At 41.8% G+C, this 21,878-nt stretch overlaps 1 protein-coding gene across 14 annotated transcripts in view; it reads right to left on the bottom strand.

The window, feature by feature from the left end:
- MAPKAP1 (MAPK associated protein 1) overlaps positions 1–21,878 on the bottom strand; it is a 200,927-nt gene that overhangs the window by 81,575 nt on the left and 97,474 nt on the right. For all 14 annotated transcript variants that reach the window (XM_036217747.1, XM_036217748.1, XM_036217752.1 and 11 more), the window contains 2 exons: positions 15,635–15,811; positions 2,220–2,329 (listed from right to left, as the gene is read on the bottom strand). In XM_036217747.1, the coding sequence (XP_036073640.1) occupies positions 2,220–2,329; positions 15,635–15,811 (287 nt within the window). The remainder of the gene's footprint in view (positions 1–2,219; positions 2,330–15,634; positions 15,812–21,878) is intronic.

The raw sequence follows: 21,878 nt of genomic DNA, 5'->3' as shown, positions 1-21,878 counted from the left end.
GCTACCCTTAAATAAACCTCTTCGCCAACTGGAGATCCTTCTTTTTCATGAGACCAGAGTTAATAAAGCAATAGAAAGAGGTTCTTATTTTAAAAAGCTTTTTAAATTAATAAAATGGACAGTAATTTATGTAAATGCATCAATCTCAATTGACGTTTGTAGCATAAAAAGAAATAAATAATACAGATCACTGTTTTTCGGATAATGAGTCCTAACTCTTTGCTAAGGGTATGGCAAAGACTCTGACGGAAATGGCAGGGATGTGTGTACAAAGGTGGACAGAAATAAACGTGTGTGCGCTAAACGCGCTTCCTGGAGATGGACGCAGATAAATGGGCATTCGAGTTGGACAGAGGTGGCTGGGACCGAGGAGGCAGAGGGAGAGACACTGGCTCGGCGGTAGCCCAGTCACTTCGTGGAGGTTTCACGGTCTAAAAAATCTGCGACAGCAGAATTTCTACTGAGGTTAAAAGTTAGTTCTACCTCCTCATGGCCAATTCAGAATAATTCTATCTTAGAATAAATGAAAACGTCATTATGTAAAGAAAACTTAGGGACAAGAGAAAAAATTCAGAATCGTAAAGGAAGATTAATGCTTATTAAATATCTCTAAATGTCTGAAGCTGTTTAAATGCGACTGGCACCTAGAACCCCAACATAGCTGCTTTCCCCTGGGAAGGCGAGGCTATGCCTCTTCAATCATCCCCTAAATACAAAGAGGTTTGACCCCCATGCAATGGATAAAAGTCACCCAAAAAATGAACAAAAGAGGTGTTTGGAAAAACCAGAACACCATTCATCCCAGCTAACGACTTGTTCATTATGAGTGATGATGGATAAAGACTTCTCATGCTGAGATGAAATCAAGATTTATATGCATTGTTTCCTCTCCCAACTTGTGGGAAGATCATCATCATTTAATTCTATCTCTGCGGCCAGTGATGGGCATCCAGAGAGCTGGTTATCAAACGGCGCAGTCAGCTGGCAAAAGCCGAAACGTGCAGTTGGCACATCTGGACGGAGCCGCCACAGCCGAGGGTGAACAATGACTCCTGGCGAGCATCCAAATTGCTTGCAGACGCTAGCAGGTCTCATCTACAACCGCCCCTACCAGCGTCTCTCTCTCTCTCTTTTTTATGAGAATCAGATTTTCATTGCTCCATTCAATTGCTCTCCTCTGCCATTTTTTACAGCTCTTATCGTTCCCCTGGAATATGGCCTTGAGACAGCTCATCCGTGTCCTTCGCTGTGTTATCTCTTCTAACTTTTATTAAAACTTCAGCTTTCATCTGAAGATAGCTAATTAAATCTGGAACAGATTATATGCCTCCCCTTAAAAAGAACACAAAACTATTTTCTTCGACCTGAACAATGCTTTTTTTTTTTTCTCCTTTCCAAAAGATAAAACCAAAAGTGTTTAAGAAGTCTCGTTTATTTACAAAGCTATTTCACATATCATATACAGGCTGATTCATACTTAAGTTGTCTGCACTATGACAAATCTTTGAGATATTTCTTAAAATAATTATTTCTCAATATTGGTAATATTTTTTCTCTTATCTTTTAAATATCACAGCTAATACCATAAGCTTATTTTCTGTATAAAGTTGGGTAATGAGAAATTAGAGATTAATGGGTATTTCTGTGCATCAAGTGATTTATCTTTAAAAACATTTTTAACAGTTGCCCTCATTTGGTAAAAATGAATTTTCCCTTTTATTCCACATGGCAAACACTAGCAACTAAAAGTTTCCCCCATAGAAAATTATGTGAAAACATGAAATTAAAAGCAGTGCTTCAAATTTAGGATTCGGTTTTCAAGACAGCTTTACACCAATAGTTGGCTCGAGTAGCTTTGTCTTCATCTATCAAAATTATTAATGACAGAACTTCCATAACCCATATGAACACATTCTTCTCACATATGCCACTGACCCAGTCTCTTCCTTGGGCCCAGGGGCAACTTAAAAACCACTTTTTTTTTTTTTTGCCACAGACCTGCTAATCAAGCTTCTGGCAATGATACCTGAAAGATCCAGAAACCAGCCATACTGACTGCCTCCCTCCCTCCCTTCCTTCTCTCTCCCCACCCCACGTAGACACACAGACAGACAACGACATCATCATCATCACCACCACCACCACCACCACCACCACCACCAAGTGCTTTTAACTAAGGGTTAAGCTACTGTCGCTGGGGTATGGTTTAACTATCCTACCTGAAATTTTCTGGGATCCTTTTCTTCGCTTCACTGCCTTTAGCAAGATTTCTTTCATGGTGACCTTTGTGTTGTCCACCTGAATAAGGGAGAATCCGTGAGCAGCATTTCTGTAGGGGAAGACAAATATTAAATCGTCACCAACGTTCAACCAGAGTGATGTCACTGCAGTCTTCATTGTGTTTAAGTTTTAATAAGTGTGCATCACAGTGCCAATTATTTAAAAATAACCCTACTTCTAATGAGAGAGAGACAGAGAGACAGGAAAGCATTCTAGTATGAACAGTTCCAAGTGAAAGAGAGGTCAGAGTTAGAGAAGGTTTTCCTAATTTATCTCAAATTGGATCTAATTGGTCTGTGTGGGTCACTAATACCGGCTCCCCGGCCAAATCCTGCAGCAAGGATTGACAAATGATTAACGTGGCTTGTGTCAGTAGATGTCACTGCAGGCAGATACTACCATAATATTAAAGCTCATGGAGCCCTGGAGGAAAACACGTCATGTTGTGTGTGTGTGAGCGTGTGTGTGTGTGTGGAGGGGTGACAGCCCAAAGCAATTTAGAATAAGGAAAAGGCTCTTCCTAACTGACCAGTAAAAAAACCCAACCAACCGACCAACAAAAACATTCATTCATTTATTCGCTCACTTGTTCATTCATTCATTCCGTCATTCACTATATAGTCTATGTCTATGCACATTTCAGTAGGAATGTTTTAATCTACTTAGTCCTAGAAGGTCAAACAGAATATTAGCTGAGGCATAAATAATTACAAGACGAAATACTAATACTAATTTGTAAGCTTCTAGCCAATTAACTTTAAGGGGGGAGGTTTTCCTTTAGATAGAAATGAGCTGGTAAGAAACAAGTACCCTAAAAACAGGCCCGCCCCTGGGCGAGATATAACTTCACTAAGACCGCTAATTGCAATAGCAAGTATCACAAACATCTTACTCACTATGCTTGGGCACTGAAACAAAACGGGCTAATTCCGAGCAGCTCATGTAACAAATGGGACCCGAGTTTCCAACTATGGAACATGGGAATTGCCACAAGGAGTTTGGTTGCATTCCCATTTCCCCACAAGAATCTCGAAGGGGAACATGGCCAAAAAACATGGCAGAACTTCACATTGACAAGAAAACGGAAGGAAAAGCCAAGCCCCAAGCTAAGCCATGGAAAGGCTTCCCAAAGGTGGGACAGGCTGGGAAGGGGCTTAAACCTCGCCAGGACCCACCCAAGTGGCTGGCTCTCCTCAGGGGCTGAGGGCCCATCTCCAAGGCGAGGGCCCAATTTGCTTCCCTAATACAAAGACATCTCCACACCCCTCCTCTCCATACGGCTCGCTGTTTAATCCCTGACATTCCATTTGTTAAAAGGCAAAAGCCGACGCTGGTCTAGCCAGCACGATCATCCATTTTAACTTGGTCAAGTTCTTGCTATCGAACAGCAGGCCTGAGAACTGTCAAGCTAATTTTACTGAACGCTCTGTTACTGAATCATGCCTGAGCCCTGGCCATTCTTTACCTCAGAAGCTGGACCCCATCCCAGAACAATCTTTAAAAGTTTATTTTACTGATCAAAGCAAAATAAGAAATAGCTCTTTTTTAAAAACTATATTTAGGGCACGATGCAGTAAGTGATACTCTGGCAAGAGCACTGAAATGTAAAGTGCCTCGTGCATTTATAAACGGGGGGGTATTTGCTCTGGCGCCGGGCCAGGCTGTGTTTGGAACCAACGCCAATCATCCGCGTTCAGACTTGCCTTCCCCTGCCTTCTCCTCAGAAGTCAGTGTGCGCTCCATCTGTGACAATATGTTGGGCGGCGGATGAGTGGGGCCTAAAAGGGAACACGCGTTGTCGGGCGCTCACGCGCTAGTGCTGGGCCAGAGCTCGCAAACTTCCCTCCACCTGGGTTCCACCTGAACTAAGTTCGATGTGAGTCTGCTTATAAATTGCTTTACATTCTCTCGTAATCTGCTGCCGGCTGACAGCATTATTTCAAACCAATATGTTTATCTTTTTCGGCGTAGGCAGACTAAAAGCTCAAAAGGAAGCCTTGTGTTTGGACTAACTTCCATAAATTAAAAGTGTCTTTTTCAAAGATTTTCGAATGGAGGAAAATCCCTAGTCTGTATTTTTCTGTCATTTTACCAAAACGTACCTGGGTGACAAGGTTAAAGCAAGCAGAGGAAATCCCTGGCACTTATCATCCGCAGGCATTACTGATAAATTGTGTGGTGGAGGAATAAAGGATTACCTTCTGTATTTTTTCATTACACTTTTCTTTTGTTACAGAATACATAAATCCATTGTGGCACAATGTAATATGTATCGCCATGCTACACCTGCGGACGCTTCCGAGCGGCTGCCATGTCTGTGCAGTCAGGAATGATAAGTGAACCACCCGTGAATGTTAACGATAGTGATCATTCTGAGGTAACTCGGCTCTCCATCTTCCTTTACAGCCTCCGTGCTGAAGCCGGGGTAGCAAGGTTCACGAGAGGAAAATGAAAACAACAGAGAAGGGAAGGGGCGCCCGGCGCCCGCCACGCGCCTTCGCGGGCGCGTGCTGTCCGATCCGGGGCTCCGGCCCGGGGGACACGTGCACGGTACCAGGAGCGAGGTCGTGACCCACGCGCTGCACACACGACCTGGCCGAATGGAAGTTTCCTCAGGTCGGCCTCGCACTCCAGGTCTCCCCCTCCAGACGAAGTCCTGCTCTGGATCCTGCTCCAAGTCTGCGGCACTTAAGGGGGTAAAATGTTTCTAGAACAACAGTACCGAATAAGAGTGGTTCTCAGCATCCGTTCTGATGCAACTGTTCCGTTATGCTCCCACTTAATAAATGGATACGGAGACTTGCTACCACAATTTTCAGCTTGACTTCCAAACATTCTGAGGTTTATGCCTCATTTCTTTATATCTAGGATTTTTTATGGGCTTTCTAAAAAGTCTATTGAAACACTTCTTTTGAAGCTGCTTTTATTTAGTGCTGCGCTGGAGTCTGCGATGGAGGAGACAATGACCTCAGGGGACATGCTGGCGGCAGGTGGGCAGGGTGCCAGTCTTGCCTCCCTTCCTCTGAGCTGTGACTGGTGCCCGTGGTGACGAGCCCTTGGGCGAACGTGCGGATGGATGGACAGACAGACAGGCTACAAACCCAGAGTCCTGACTCCGTCTCTGCTCCCCTTGGGCACTGACAGCTTGTTTCTGGCCAGTGCAGGGCGCTCTCGGGGCGCTGAGCAAAGGCAGCTGCCCTGCCACGCCCCCCGGGCCACCTGTGCTGGGCCTAGGATGAAGCACCTCCTCGGGGAGCTGACGAAATGCTGCCAGGAGTGCTTCAGTCAGTTTGAAGTTAGGTCCTGTCAGGTCCTCTAACCACTGAAAAACATATGGGCTTTTTAAAAAGAGATTACTCACTTGAGGAATTCAGCCCTGTCCCAGTGCGAAGCCACTCAGCTCTGAGAGGGAAATTTTTATACCGGCACTGACCTAACACAATGAGCATTCTCTACTGGGGATTAAACTGGAGGTGACGGGGACAGAGAGGAAGTAGGAGCACCGTCTTCGTCCAAAAGCTTAGATTCTATTTATAGGGAGAGAGCTGGAACCAGAACCCAGGTTGGAAGGCCACATATTGGAGAGGAAATCACATGGGCCGGGATTTAAATACCCTTTGGTTCAAATCCTGGATCCACCGCTAACCGAAACGCTGCCTTGACATGTGGGAACCTCAGCTGCATCCATGAAATGAGGAGGCCACTTCCCCACAGAATTGTCAGGAGGATCGAATGGACAATGGCTGCCAAGCACCTGGCACTAAGGCTGGCACAGTACGAGGAGTCTGCACATGTTAGTTCTCTTGTGTTCCCCCTTTCCCAAGTCATCACCCCAAGAGGAGAGGCCTCGCTCGTCCCCCGTCCCCCGCCCTCTCAGCAGACAGTGCTTATTTGGGAGGAATGGATCTCGACTCTCATTGTTTGTTGCATCATTGGTAACACAAGGCCATGGGAATGTGCGATTTGCTGGGCGCGGTGGCGACATTCAGGAGCGGTGTCAGCAAGCAGCCTCTGCCCCGGGCATCGAAACCCCCCGAAGCTCAAATGAGAACATCTGGGCTCCACCGTCAAGGCTTTCCTTTATGTGAGCGCAACCCCGAGGAGCAGGTATATTCCACCTACGCTTAATTCACTGGTTTTGAATGGGGGTGACGAAAGCCCCAAATCACATCGGTGTTGCAGACAAATTCAGTGAGACTTACTAGGAGCTTTTTGATCTGCACAGTACAAGATATTATTATATAACAACAATTGCAGCAACTACTGTCTTTTGAACACTTATTATGTGCTAGGTGCTGTATCAAGCTTTTTGAATCTATGTTAAGTCATTTAATCATAAAATGGGTACTATTAATATAGCCATTTTACAGAAACTGAAGCTGGAACCATAAGGGAATTTACCTGTGGTCATTCATCTATTAAAGATCCTATTTTGGATTCAGAAGTCAACAATATGGTCCCTAACCCTAGCAGCACAGTCTTTCCAATGGGAAAGAAAAAGAAACAAAGAATTATGGTTCTGTGTGGTGAGCACAAGGGTGGAGGCCCGCTCAGAGCGCCGCCGAAACGCGGGGCACTTAACCCAGCCGAGGAGAGGTGAGGGGGTCAGGGCAACTTCTCAGTGAAGATGTCCCCAGACACGGTCGTCATTAAGTTCTAGACCGTAGAAGGCAGCACAGCACGGTCCGCTCCAGCCTGCTTTGGCTCCAGCTTCGCCTTCCGTGGGTACACGATGTTGTCTCTCTCACTGAGTTTCCTCATACGAAACGTAGTAATTCTTAGATGGTCAGACTGTTGTAAGGCCTAAATGCTTCTAAAGTAGTTAACACAATACCTGTCACATAATAAAGGCGTGATAAGCAATAGTTAACATAATAACTATGGGCTTTTCTTCGCATGCACGAAGAAGTGATGTACAAGAAGACAATGACAACAGTTGACATTTACTGAGCACGTACTTTGTCCATTTAATCTTCACAGAATAGGTAGGTGCTGTTATCAGTCCAATAGTACAGTGGAGGAGATTAATGTCTAGCAAGGTCAGAACATGTGCCTGGAGTCACATGGCTAATAAATGGAAGAGTCGGGACTTGAACCCAGGTCAGGTCAACTCCAAAGCGCAAAGGGAGTCTTGGGGTCTCAGGGGAAGAGACTTCCAGAAAGCATGTCTTTCGGTTTGGAACCACTGATCAACCTGTGGAGAAGGTTCAACTTCCACTGGAACAAATTCAGCTTGATGAATATAAATGTCCCAACTCTTAGACTAACCATATGACTTACAAAAGCCCTTTCTAAAAGCCCTGTGAGAATGTCATGGTTTTACGAGCCAGTGTCAGTTGTGGGGGTGGGAAAAGGCTGCCAAGAGTGGCGCTTGATTCTCCAGTCCTGACCAGTCTGTAACGGGGACGAAGATACACACCTCTCGTTCCCAACCTATTCTGGTCCCAATTCCATGTGTGTTCATTCTCTAGCACTTCAAGGCAGAAAATGAAAATATATGAGCAAGAGAAAGCCTTGCCATAACTGCAGCATGCCTGCCTCAAAGCAAGTCCTTCGAGTGGTACTTTATAAAGAGCGTTTACACTGGTGTGAATGCCACATTTTGTTTCCCCTTGCTCTGACAAAAAAAAATTTTTTTTTTTAAAGATCAAAGTGTATTGTATGAGTATGCAATGTTTGACATTGGACAAAGTACTCTTTTTCAAAACAGACATTTTCCAAAAACATAACTCGCTAGACTAATGGGCAGCGAGAAGCCAAAATGACTGCCCTCCGCCTTCTCCTTGTGTATCTTTGCCAGAGTCCTTGGGACTTGCCAAATCCGGTCATGCCTGCTTAGCTTGCTCGACTGATTGTGCCAGAAAAGAAAATAAGACACAGATGTATTTGAGCTCTTTGAGATGCCAGTAAGAGAGACAGCTAATGGCTTCATTTCGACCCTCCCCTTCCAGCTGGGCACAGGTGGGGGATAATGAGGTCCCTCTCCCTAATCAAACTCAATTATTTACTACTCTATATAACCGCAAAGACATTCACATTCAGTTCAGAATATAAAACACACCGTGGGCTACTTCCAACCACTGCCACTGGGTATTTATAACAAACTCAAGTGGCTAACAGTTTGCCTTGGCAGGAGTTTAAGTGTGTAAAGTTTTGCAAACTGTTTCTGTTCAAATATGTCCTGCTGAAATGGGGTCCCAGGCGGGGTTCCATAACTGTCAGGTCAGTGAACTGCATAACATCTGAGAATGTATTCACTATGCAGTGCAGACAGGATCTGGAAATCAAATGCTTCGTTCTATCGCAACCTTATGAGAAGCGTCTCAGTTTTTTTCAACAGCAAGACTGACACTATATTAATAAACATTATAAGTCACTAGCCTGACATGTACATAGCAGCAGCTGACAGACTCCAACATAAGCTGAGGGGAGAACAGAGGAAATCAAAATGAGACATAGTAACTAAGCATGGCCAAAGGCGGGGGACAGGGGGGCGGGAGGGGGGATCATGAAACAAATCACATTAGTGTCAGAAATGGGAGCCCTAAACTTTTAAGCAACTAGAGCGACAATCTGGTATAATTTTTGGATACCAAAGTAAATTGACGGCTATCTAAAATGTGTGCTTTTATTGGAGAAACAAAGTGAATCCTGGCACACTTTCAACAAACAGACATTCCAGCGAGCAAAACATACATATTTAGCTTGCCTGACCTTTAAATTCTTAGAAGTACGTAATTAATGCTTTCCATCTTTATTACTTGCTCTAATATTTCTGCCACTTTAAAGAGACAAAGAAAAAGCTTTTCTTTTCTCTAGACAGTAGCTGTTGCCAAAAAGGAAATCAAGTCAGATTTACAAATACAAAATTAAACAGGCTGCATATGTTACATTTCCACACACGAGGACAATCTGGACAATGAAAATGTTTGCTAATGCAACAGAATGAAAAGAAACAACACACAGTTGGTGCTCTATGACTCAAGCGAATAATAAATAACTAGGAAAATTTATACCCACATTGTCAGGCCTAGCTGCAAAGAACACAGCCATCGTCTTGTTTTATTCCTTATGCTATTTTAGCTCCGCCCCTTACCAAACTGTATGACCTTGGGTAAATAACTCCCTGTCTCTGATTCTCAGCTTATACAGATGTTCCTCTACTTACAATGAGGTTATATCCCACTTAAACCTCCCATACGTTAAAAACGCATTTGATGCACTACCCTACCTAACAACATAGCTTCGCTTCAATGTTCTCAGAATGCAACGTCCCCCAACACTGGTGACATGGCATGCTGCAGCTGGGGGCTGCGGCCCACGGCTGCTGCCCAGCATCCCGAGAGGGCGTCTTACCGCGTGCCACCAGCCTGGGAAAGAACCAAAATTCAAAGTTCAAAGTACAGTTTCTAACAGATGGGTATTGCTTTCGCACCACCGTAAAGTCGAAAAATCTTAAGTAAAATCATCATAAATTGGAGACAGTCTGTATGTTAAAAAACGAGCTGCTCATCAGGATTAATAAAGGAGACTATGGCTCCTAGGAGCACTCAACTGAGTGTGCAAAAAACACTTTGTTTCCTCCTCTCCGTAACAGACAATACTACATTAAGAGTAGGAGAGGCTTTAAACTAATCATATCCTTTCATAAAGGCCTGGCCATTTGGGGGTGTACTGTGGAGATCTAGTTAAGAAGGTGCACAAAAACTCCCCGCCCTTTTGAAAAGCCCTCATTCCGGAAGGAGAAACGAATCAAGGGCATGCCTCTTTAAAAGGCAGCTAACCTTTCCCTTCATCCAGAGCTGGAGCCCCAGGGCTGTCTCTGGGAGCCCTCGGGGCCACACTGCCTGAGGCAGCCGGGCTTCTGGCGTGAGACCCTCTACTGCCTACGTGGTTCCTTTCCAAACGGCAAAATCCTAACTGGATTCTGCTTTGCTCTGCAATCTTGGTTAGAACAGTTCCTTCTGCATGTCCACCTGATACAGTAAACATTTTAGGTCCAACACATCATATATAGGAGGGCAACTTAATTGCTCACACTGACATCTGATCTAGGAAGATTCTGTCCACTTTAATAGTTTTGATTTTTCTTCCCTTAAAGCTCAGAGTAGCTGGCAGCCAGCAATTTAGGGAATCCTGTTTATATACACATTTGTTCTGTCCAGAATCCATTGAGAACAAAGGATAGCTTAGAAATGCACTTGCTGGTCTGGTAAAGGAGGCAGTTTCCATTACTGGGCTCCTAATCTTCAAGTGGCTAGAGTGAGCCACTCTGCTTCCCCCCAAATCAACTCTATTTCCAGGGGTTTCTTGGGCCCGGGAGGGCGGGAGGCTTGTCTCCTCACTCAGGAAGCACACTGAAGGTGGCCAGCTCCACATTCTCCTCCACGGAACACTCTACCATTGAGAATTCATTTACATTAACATGCTCCTCTTTTAAAATGTAAATAATTATGTAATAAGTCATTAGCATGATCAAACAAAGAGAAGTTTAAAATTTTCTTTCTATGAAGAAACACAGCTCTACTTAAAAGTTTTTCTATAATGGACATTCACTAATTGTGTAATAAAAAGTAACCCAAAGAAAGGTTAAATGCCATATACACCTTAGTGTGAATTATTCAGACTGATAACTATTTGACAGAAATAACAAAAAGAGCAACTATGTAATACTTCCTACATACCCGGGTCGTTCAAGGGCTTCTAGAGTCATCGGATAAAATCACGGACACTCTAAGTTATAAATTTAAATATTTTGCTTTTAGTTTAATGAAAATCATATATACATGTATATGGGCATGTATACACATACATACACACATGTATACATATACACGTGTAATATATATTTAGTTAAATAAAAATCATATAAATGATTTTCACTGAAAAGCAAAATTGAATATATTTTGATGTACAGGTGACCTTTTGAGCACAGGTCTGAACTGCATGGGCCCACTTATATGCAGATTTTTTCAATAAATACATACATATATCATTGAAAACGTATTTTCTCTTCCTTATGATTTTCTTAATAACATTTTCTTTTCTCTAGCCTATGTTATTGTAAGACTACAGTACATAATACATACAACACACAAAATATGTATTGACTGTTTATATCATTGGTGAGACTTCTGGTCAACAGTAGGCTAATAGTAAGTTAAGTTTTCGGGGAGTCAAAAGATATATGCAGATTTGTGACTGCACAGGGGGTTGGCACCCCTAACCCCCACACTGTTTAAGGGTCAACTGTATACGTAGTGACATATAAGTGACAGATATAAATGTAGCCTACCCCCAGTCTTCCATGTTACCCTTATCCACCCAGCTGGAGAAGCCCTCCAAGACGTAGAGGACAAAATCCAGGACAGCCAGCCACTTGACCATCCGACAGAAATGAACCAGAGACTAACTTACTAGAATAAGCCAGGGTGGACAAATGTGTCCCATGCCCATTCACTTATGTATTGTCTATGGCTACATTCACACTACCATGGTAGAGCTGAGTTACAGACTATATGACTCCTACAATATTTATTATCTGGCTCTTTAGAGAAGTTTGCCCACCTAGGGGATTAAGGCTGGTGAGATTTGGGGGGCTGTGTGTTCTAGCAGCTAGAGTTATTTCATATCACTAATAGACTTAGTAAAGGCCTAACGACATCACTGCAAGTTGCATGCAAAGTTTGTTGAACAGAGAAAAGTGATGGGAAAAGTGGCTCAAGGCTCGCTGATCTCTGAACAGGGAGGGACAGGCTTTCTGATTTCTAAATAATTCACGCCCTGCAGTGCCCAAGTGGCACTATCCACAGGTGTCAACAGGCAGACAGCTGACCTACATAACTGACCAATCAGCAACAGAAAGTCGAGTGCCCAGTCACCCTGGTTCGCCCAACACTGCAGAGCGTGAGCTAAGATGTGAGGGTTTTTTTGAAACAGGGAAAGTCCTAGGCAAACTGGTATAAAATCGTCAAGCTAGAGAAATGTTCTTTATTGTAAAGAACATTTAAAATTTGAGGAGGATGCACTATAATCAATTGACCCATTAACGTAATGGACTAGTGGTTAAAAATACATTATTTAAAAAGACAAATAATAATATGGTAATCTGATGTTTCATATAAAAATCAAGACTCAAGATGACAAGTAAAACATTTAACACCCATAAAACCCAACATCAGCGATTTAATTTCAGCAAAACATTATCTGTTGCATTAAAGTTGTTAATTTGTATTCTATTAATGTTATAGTTTTATCTGCATTTAATTTGTAATTTTGTTTGGGTTGCATAAAGACATGAATTTATAGCCAGAATTTTACATTTGTATGTATTTAAGTAACATTATAATAAAACTAATTCAGGCAAGCACGGAGGCTTCAGGAGAATTAATTTTCCTCTAAAAGAGGTCTGTATATTACTTACATTCAAGGAAATTCCTCACGACAATTCCGGGAGGTAGTTACTATTATCCTCATTTCACAGATGAAGAAACCGAGACTATAGTCGTGTAACAAGTCACTGGTGAAGGTGAAGCTTGAACTCAGGTTAGTCTAAGTTCAAAGCCTGTGCTGCGTCACTTGGAGTAGGGAAAGATGGTATTTTAGAGCCTCCTGGGAGGGCATATGAGGGCCTCTGAAAGGCAGAACGTAACCTGAGGTTTCACGGTTTTCAAAAGGCAGGAACAGGGGTGTAAGAGCTTAAGTGGGTTCAGAAAGTGAAGCAGGACGGAAAGCCTGGGCAAGGGCCCTCCGTGCAGCTCGCTAACACCTGAAGATTCGTTCATTCCTTCTCTATGAAGCCCTGTGCTGGGTGCAAAGACGCACAGACAATTAAGACTGTCCCCTCTCATCTTCAAGGAGTTTATGTCTTGCTGGTATCTTAAAGGGTGTCTGTCCATAAAAGGACTTATCTGAATGTCTGCAGATCTCCAACATATATATCTGCCAATGTTCAGCAAAAGTTATTCCAATTTAGCCTTTCGTGAGCATTGTCCACCCAAATCTGCCCTTCTCCTGCTAGTAAACGGAAAGTAGGGGAAGAAGAAAAACAGAGAAGTAGCAGAGAGATCTATTCAGTTACCCATTCAAGAAATATTTGTGGCACACTCACGATAGCAACGGAGCGATGCTAGGGATTGTGGGGCACAAATGATCCAGTTCTTGCTCTCAAAAGACTTTTTATTAATAACAACGGCAACAAACACTTAAGGCAACGCTCACACAGGCCAGGCACAGTTCTGAGTGCTTTACATCGGTTAATTCATTCGGTCTTAGAACAGCTCTAAGAGGTAGGTGTTGTTATTACTCTCATTTCACTGAGCCATAGAAAAGTGAAGAAACTCATTCAAGATCACACACACTAGTAAAGGTAAGGTCAGGATAGGCACCGAAGCGGTGTGGTTCTGGAAGTCACCAAGCTTTTACCTATTATACTACAGTGGCGGCTGAATGTCAGCCTTAGGACAGTGAGATTTACTTGAAAGACTAGATCAACACTAGACTGCTCTATCCCCATCCCGACTCTCAGCAAGGTGTTAGAAAGAGCACAGACTCTGAAGTCAGGCATGGGTTCAAACTCACACCTGAGACCGATACCTCTCAGTTTCCGTTTTCATGTCTCACTACAACCAAAACAAGGAAACGATCTAAATGTCCTGTGACAAGCATCCACTGCACCCGTACATTTTCTGTTGCACTACCCATCACGTTTTAATGATGTCTGATTACTGACTCCCCACTAGAGCGTAGGCTCCATGAGAACAGGGGTTGTCTCTGCTAGATCCTTGGTGCATAATACGTGTAGATTGTAGGAATTAAGAAGAGATATCAAAATATTTCTAATAGAATGTTAAGTAAAAATAACATAATGTGTATGCCAAGAACTGAAACTGTATAATATATATACATATGGAAACGGTTATACAAAAATGAAAAGTTATGTTAGGATGGAGGAATCACTGGATAGCTTTTAAATTACTTTAAATGTTCTTTAAAGCTGTAGTTTTAGTGCTGAAATGGAAATGGAAAATGTAATGTAAATGTACAAAGGAGGAAAATATTCGCTGTTACATATGCCAAATCAGACTTCATAGTAGGAATGAAATGGATATTATAAAAGCTTGAGAAGTCACCCCAGCTCATCCGCAGGCATTGAAGTATTCATTCTTTGCTCAAGGGTAGAAAGGCCCAAAATACTCACATATCACAGAGAGCATAACCCTACTTTTAGTAAAAATCTGAAACAAAGGCTATATGTTTTAAAGAGACAGGTGGCAAAGTCCTCTAAAGCAATTGCTTTTGGATAGCGAATCTGCTGGTTACTAACAGCAGGGGGTGCCAAAGGGACCGCTATTGTTCCCAGGAGACGGCCTCTGAGAGGGACTGTCGCCACCTTGGTCAGAAAAGCTTAAGCTGTGCTTTGAAAACACTGCTGGTTTTCCCCTAATAACGAGGACCTGTGGGTAAAACTCGGGCTATCTGTAGACTTGAATAGATAAAAATTACGTTTTTATTCTCATTAACTTCTGAGGTTTTAGCATTTCCTTGAATTATAAATGTACTCAACAAATCACAGTAGTATCAGCAGTACTGGTGATTCTGTCATGAGCAGAAATCATAGGTATCATCACAGCACATTATGGTTGTTGCAAATATCACTTAAACACAATCACTACTTTGAAACGAGGTTTCAGGAGTTACTGAGAGACCTGCTGCTGCGTTGTTATTTAATGTATTAATAAAGCCATACATATTACTCTATTGCAAATGTTTAATAATTTGACAACTATTTAAATATAACAAATTCTTTTGTACGTCTGTGAATTTTATTTTCTGCATTTACAAACACTTTTCTGAGAAGGGCTTATAGGATTTATCGGACTGCCGAAGGCAGTAAAGGTTAAGAATCTCTGCTCTGTCTACAGGAAGGCAACCGAGAAGAAAAATAAAATTTGTTCTGAATGAGGTGGGAGAGAAAAAGAAGTATTTTAAGTCACAAGAGAGAAGTGGCTGCAATGCACATTTTCATTTACTTTGAATTCCTTGAAGAGATTGTTTGCTTCACAGACTCCAAAGTGCCCCGATATATCCAGAGGCCTGGTTCACAGATACGATGGAGGTTCAGAGATTACCTAAGATAATTTGCTACTCCAAAGCCATCCGTATTTAATCTAGGTGCACAGGGCACAAAATAGAATTCGAATGTTGTCCCCCAGCATCTCCCTAGAAGTAATCATTACATGTAGACTCTCCAGATACCAAATATTCATTTGATGAACAAAATCGAAGTCAAATCCAAAACACGAGAAGATAGAGAGATGAGATAATCGAGAAGAGTAAAGGAGTCGATACTCACATTCGGACAAAGAGCGACTCTTTGGATGTCAGACCAGGAGATGAATACTTCTCAACCAGGGCCAAAGTACTGAAGCCGAACTTATGAATGGGCTCGTTGGAATCCAGCGGGGGGAAATCTGTGTCAACCTCCCCGTCATCTTCAGCGATATGCAGGCAGTAGGCACTGACGTTGTCACTGAAAGGAAAACCAAAAGTGAGTGAATTCCAGGTGAGAAAGGGACGAAGGGACCAGAGGCCGTGATACACAGAGAGCAACTGGGACACTGCTATTCTTTATCCCGAAGCCTCCCCCAAATCCTACTTTATTTAATGATGAGAAGACACACGGCAGTGCACACTGGGAGAAAAACAACGGGAAACAAGAGCTTTGAGACTACTCTGTTCTTCCAACAAAACCTTTTGAGCACCTGTTGTAGAGAAGACACAGAAGCCCTTCGATCAAACATGAGATTTACTACAGCACTCAAGGAAGTTTACAATATGGGGGGGGGTAAGCACAATATTAGCTATAATATAAATGTAAATAAAAAATAAATATCATAAAAGATACACAAAACTATAAAGGAGGAAAAAAATTACTTTGGGAGAATCAGAGGCCTTTGATTTATGGTCAGGAGTAAGAAAATTTCTGCTCTAGCTCAGGAGAAGTACTCGAGGTAACAAAGACAATCTACGCAGTTCTTCTTTCTCTGAAAAAATCAGACTCACTTGGCAGGATCCAATTCCAAACACCAAGGATACTTAATAGAGTCAAAGCAAATGACCTAATTTGCCCTGACGCAGGTATCTGGGCCCCTTCAACTACTTCTGGGCTTTTCTCACTTCCCTGGAATGCCCCGTCAGCAATTCCAGGTTCTAGCCTCGCTCAGTTTACTTCTTTCAGTGAAGTCAAAAGTCAATTGGCTGAAAAAGGGAGGGAAACTACATCAACATAAAGACAATTTAAAAACTGAAATCAACATAAAACACTTTAAGATACCCTGCTCCAAAGTTGAACCGTGAAACCGCAAATCTGCTAGTGTTCAGAAGCATGAACCTAATAGTTCGCGAGGCGATGGGATTCTAAATTCTGCAGCTTAAATTTGGAGTTTTAATTATATGATTGATGCTTAAATTAATTAATTGCAAAGTGTATGCTAATTGTTTAATTGGTTGCTTGATCTATATAGATCATTTTTTGAATTAAATGAGTTGATTTACAAAGTTTATTGATTGGATGTGACAATGAATTATTTCACTGACTACCTGATTTGCAATTTTCCCAATTAATTCACAAATCTTTTGCTGCAACTCTGCTTATTGAGAGAGAGCCTACTTCAGGTGATCTATACTCAGTCTGTCATGACTAAGAGATATTTATTACATAAAACAGGTAATAAGAGCAGATTAAAATTAATGGGAACTGTAAATTTGCTAAATGGATGGATAACAAGGAAGTAATCTGGCTATATGTGTCACTATAAATTTCATGTATTTGCGATGCTGTTAAAAAATTTAAAATTCATCTCTGAATGGTATGGGAAACTTACAGATCTTCACGAGAGGTTACAAACTTAAACACAAAACACTTGTAGAAGCAGAAGAAAGCCGTTCAGATGAGGAAAATGTCATGCTGGAGTAGCTAAGAGCTTTCCCAGAAAGACTTGGGTTCAATCCTAAGCTCCAGCAATCAAAGGCTATGTGATTTCAGAGAATAAGCTTTACCTCCTGGAGTTTCACCTCCCCCTTCTATAAAAAGAGTATGCTCACCTAACTCAGGGGTGGGAGTGAGGATTAGATGAGATAATATGTAGTGCCTATCATACAATGGAGGTAAAAAAATAAATAAATAAACGGGATGGAAACTATAAGAGTCAGATGGAAAATAACTTCTACAGTTACATCAATCCTTAAAGATGAACTGGGACTACGTATTAGAGCAAGAAAGCAACAATAACGCTGAGCGACGTGTTCTACGTGCATACATCTATCTGTAATGGCGTTAACGTCCACTGTACTCCAGCCTTGGGGCCACTGAGCCTCCGGGGTTTTATGAACAGGGCAGACACTGATGAAGCAAGCAATGGACAGCACAGATTATTTATTACCGTGTAAATCATCCTGAGGAATGCCTGTGATTCCTCAGCATCACAGAGGTTTCAAGGGCAAATAATAAGTCTATTGATTAAAGGAGAAAGCCAAACATCGGCATCAGAAGAATTCTGCTTTGATTGTCGTGGGACGCCCCCAAACCCCCTCAAAATGAACTCAACAAATGTCACAGGATAAGATCTAAGAGCCAAAAGACCGCAAAGTGCTATTATTTTCCCCAGTTCTTAAATACAAAGTGTGAAACCATTTATTCTTTCAGAAAACATTTGCACAGTTCCTACCCTGTGCTGTGGCCTGTCCTGGGAGCACAGCAAGGAAAAGCATGAATGATTCACCCTATGTTATACGAAACTGTACAAAAATGGAAGTCTTTTCTGGGTCACCCTTACAGGTTAGCAGCAAAACAGTGTTCTAACCCCTACGTCTAAGGGGAAAATGTCTAAAATTCTCTATTCTGTGCCTGGACATATTGATTCATTTGTGCTTTTATTAAGGAATGATTAATTAAAGAAGCTACTGTGGTATTTTGACTTCTAAAACTGCTTCAGTACTCCGAAACAATACCAGCACAATAATCATTAGTATCATTAGCTATGTTTATTGAGTGTTACGTGCCAGACACTGTGCCAAGTAGTTTAGACACATAAGCTCACTGAATCTTCATATTGGTTCTGAGTCAATTATTATTATGTTTATTTTATAAATTAGAAAACCGAGACTCAATGAGGTTGAGTGGTTTGCTCAAGACTAAACAGTGTGTAAGTGACAGAGCCGAGATTAAACACAGGTAGGTCAGGAGCTCTCTCTCTTGATTCCCACCTAACCCTCTGACAAAGCCAGGGTGAGTCAAGACTTCCCAAGGAAATGGAGCAAACTACTACACATTATGAAAAACTAGACGCTCAGAGAGATTTACTTCAATCTCCTTGCTGTTACAGATGGGGACTAGGTGGCCTAGAAAAGAAGAAAACTATGTCTATGATCATCTAGTTAAACAGGGGCAAAGCCAGTTCTATCTAGAGAGCTCAGCTCTCTGTCCTGCTCTTTGATCAAATCGGAAATTGGTGGCATTGTGAAATGGGGAAAAAAAGGGCAGCTGTGGACCTTCACCCCAAACATAAACATCTGGAACTTACAATACAGTGAAAAGAGGGGCGCCTCCTTATCACACGCTTCAGTGGTTTTGCCGTCAGATCTCAACCACTACCCAGCTGTGTGACCCAATCTGACCTCCGTTTCCTCATGTATAAAAAGCTTTCCTTGATTTCTCTAGGAGAATCATTTGGAAAAGTGGTTCTCCTCCGTGGCCTTACAGAACTCAGTTAATATTTCTGCATCTGACTTATCGCGCTGCTTTTTATGATTTACGCATCTATGTTCTCCTGAAGAGCAGGACTCTTCTCTCGTCTCTGCGCCCTCCCTGAAGAGTGAGGTGGCTGGCATCTAGAAGGCACTGAACAAATATCTGTTGAACGAATGAATGTATGAATGTGTAGAATGATCGCTCTACCCAAGAAAAAAAACATAAAGGGTATTATTAATGATGTGTGTTTCAACGAGAAGAGAAATAATAAGCTTCTCTTTTTCTTGCTTGTCACATTGATATCTTTTGACCAAATGTGGCTTTCTAGGCAATGCTCATGGGTCAGAGACTGTAATTCAAGACAAGGGGAGAAGAAGGCACAGGAAGAGGCGTTTTTACAGTTCATCAAGACATGAGTGCTGCATCTCACTTTTTCAATGGAGAAAAAACAACAAAATTATTACAACTGTGTAAAAACGTTCAGAGAATCACCTGTTCTAGACACTTGGAGCACAGCCTGCTTCGGCCACATCCCGATTCCCAAATGCGGTCATTTTCTCTACCAAGTTATAGAATTACAGAGAAAATAACCATATCTACTACACAAAGGTCTTGTAAGGATTAAATGACTTAATTCACTCGCAGTGCCTGGAATGAAAAAATCTCATTTTGCCAAGATTTCTTCCATTACTCTGAAGCTTCTGATCACAGAATTAACCAACAGAAGCATGGTAGATAGCGTGAGATACAGAAACCTAAAAGTCCTGTTTGCGAGTCACTACCAGAGAGGGAGAAATGGTCAAAAGACTAAGGAACAGTATAGGACCATGGGATAAAAAACTAAGGAAGAGGCTTAGGGTTAGGTGGGCGTGGAAGCAGCAGCCTCCTTAGGGACGGTAATGCTCGTGAGAGAACTGGTTGTCTGAACAATGAACGGATGCAAAATGGAGCCTGTTGCCAAAAGGAGATCATTTGGGGGGTTGGAGATCTCTCTCTCTCTCTCTCTCTCTCTCTCACACACACACACACACACACACACACACACAGCTTTGATGAATACAACTGACTAAATTTACTTATTCATATTTTATCAAGGCTAAAATTTTTCATTAGAAAAAATTACTTCACTGAATTGTTGACCAATATTTGCTTTATGTTCCAAGACCTCTATGGCCTTCATGAAGAGACAGAAGCCAGTAGCCCATATATAATTGGTACTTAATTCATATATGAAAATTCAGGAGCATTCCAGGAAGCATCCCAGATTTCTTCCAAATGTGATATGACATGTTAATTTACATACTCATAAAAATTCACTATTACTTCATAAAATGCAAAACACACTTAAGTATGTCTGGGCAGATGAATGCTTAGTGTGTGTGTGTGTGTGTGTGTGTTTGTGTGTGTGTTTTAATGAAAACCAAATTAATGCATGATTCTGAAATGTCCAGAACTCTCATCACTTGGGCTTTGCAGTTTATTCTGATGACAGAATCAATATTAAGAGTGCCTCACACATTAGGAATAGAAAGAAAGCTCCTGAGGGTTGCAGCTCAGAAGTTCATCTCTTTGAAGCCGGAGAAAAATTTTTAAAACTGAAGATTCCCTTTATCTAAAACAAAATCCCCCATAAAGTAAAAACTGAAAAATGATATCATAACATTTGTCAAGCCACAGCAACCTCACATAGTATATAGTTGTCTAAATTCTCTGGTAAAAAAAAAAAAATGTTCTAGGAAGAAAATAACCACTAAGTTCTAAGTTGTATTGTTCTGAGATCTTTTATCAATAGTTTCTATTGCTATGTCTTCAGGTTCACTGATTTTTTCTTCTGCAGTATCTAATCTTCTGTTAATCTCATCTAGTGTAGTTTTCATTTCAGATACTACGTTTTTCACCTCTAGAAGTTCCACTTGGGTATTAAAAATCTACTTCTTTCCTCTCCATGTTCATGCCTCTATCATGTTCAACATATACAGCATGTTTATAATAGCTGTTTTACCACCCTTTGCTAATTCCATCATTTCTGGCATTTCTGGAAAGTCTTTTTTTGTACAGTTCTAAATGAGAGAGATTCTTCAAACAAATTCAGTTGGCAGAATTCTAAATTTCAGAAACCAATGAAGTCTACTACAAATTCACCCTGCAAACATTCACCCTCAATCCCATTACCAGAAACACAACTGTGACATTGCCATTGCTCTGTTTAAAGCCTTTCCCTTCCTTTAGAATAAAACAAAAGAGCCATTAAAAGTACCTGGTTTCCATACATCCTTCTATTATACTCTGCTCTGCTTTCAAACCCAATCTCCTTCCATTCCAGGAGACACAACTTAGGCTCCAGTCATGCCAACTGCTTGTAATAAGTACCCTAGTTAGGTCATAACATGAGTTCCCATCACAATTCATGCAGGCCTCTCGGCCTAGATGCTAGTTGTTCCTAGTCTGTCAGGTCATCTTTTGAGATTTCACTCAAGCATCCATTCTACTGGGAAGCCTTCCCTAACATCCCTCCCACCCCTGCTCAACCCAGACCTCCATTTTCAGGCAGACTTACAAAAGCCTTTCTTTGTGTTCCCATAGAATTCTGGATATCCACTATTATAGCAAGTCTCAATAACAACGAAACTGAAACTGTGTACTTTGGTGTCTGTATGAACCACTCGCTTGAGTCTTGAGACCACAGACTTGATTTTATAACTGTCTATATCCCCAGGGCCTAGCATAGTGCCTGGGATAGTGTAGAAAACATGTAAACGCTTGCTGAATCTGTGATTATAAGAATGAAAGGATGGATGGACGGAGAGAAGGAAAACCTCAAATGGCTATATTGTGCCTGGTGCTATCC

The sequence above is a fragment of the Rousettus aegyptiacus genome, unplaced genomic scaffold (assembly GCF_014176215.1).
Source record: "Rousettus aegyptiacus isolate mRouAeg1 unplaced genomic scaffold, mRouAeg1.p scaffold_m13_p_3, whole genome shotgun sequence".
In the NCBI taxonomy this organism is placed as follows: Eukaryota; Metazoa; Chordata; class Mammalia; order Chiroptera; family Pteropodidae; genus Rousettus; species Rousettus aegyptiacus.
Note: the sequence above shows the minus strand (reverse complement) of the source record. Positions and strands in the feature narration are given on the sequence as shown.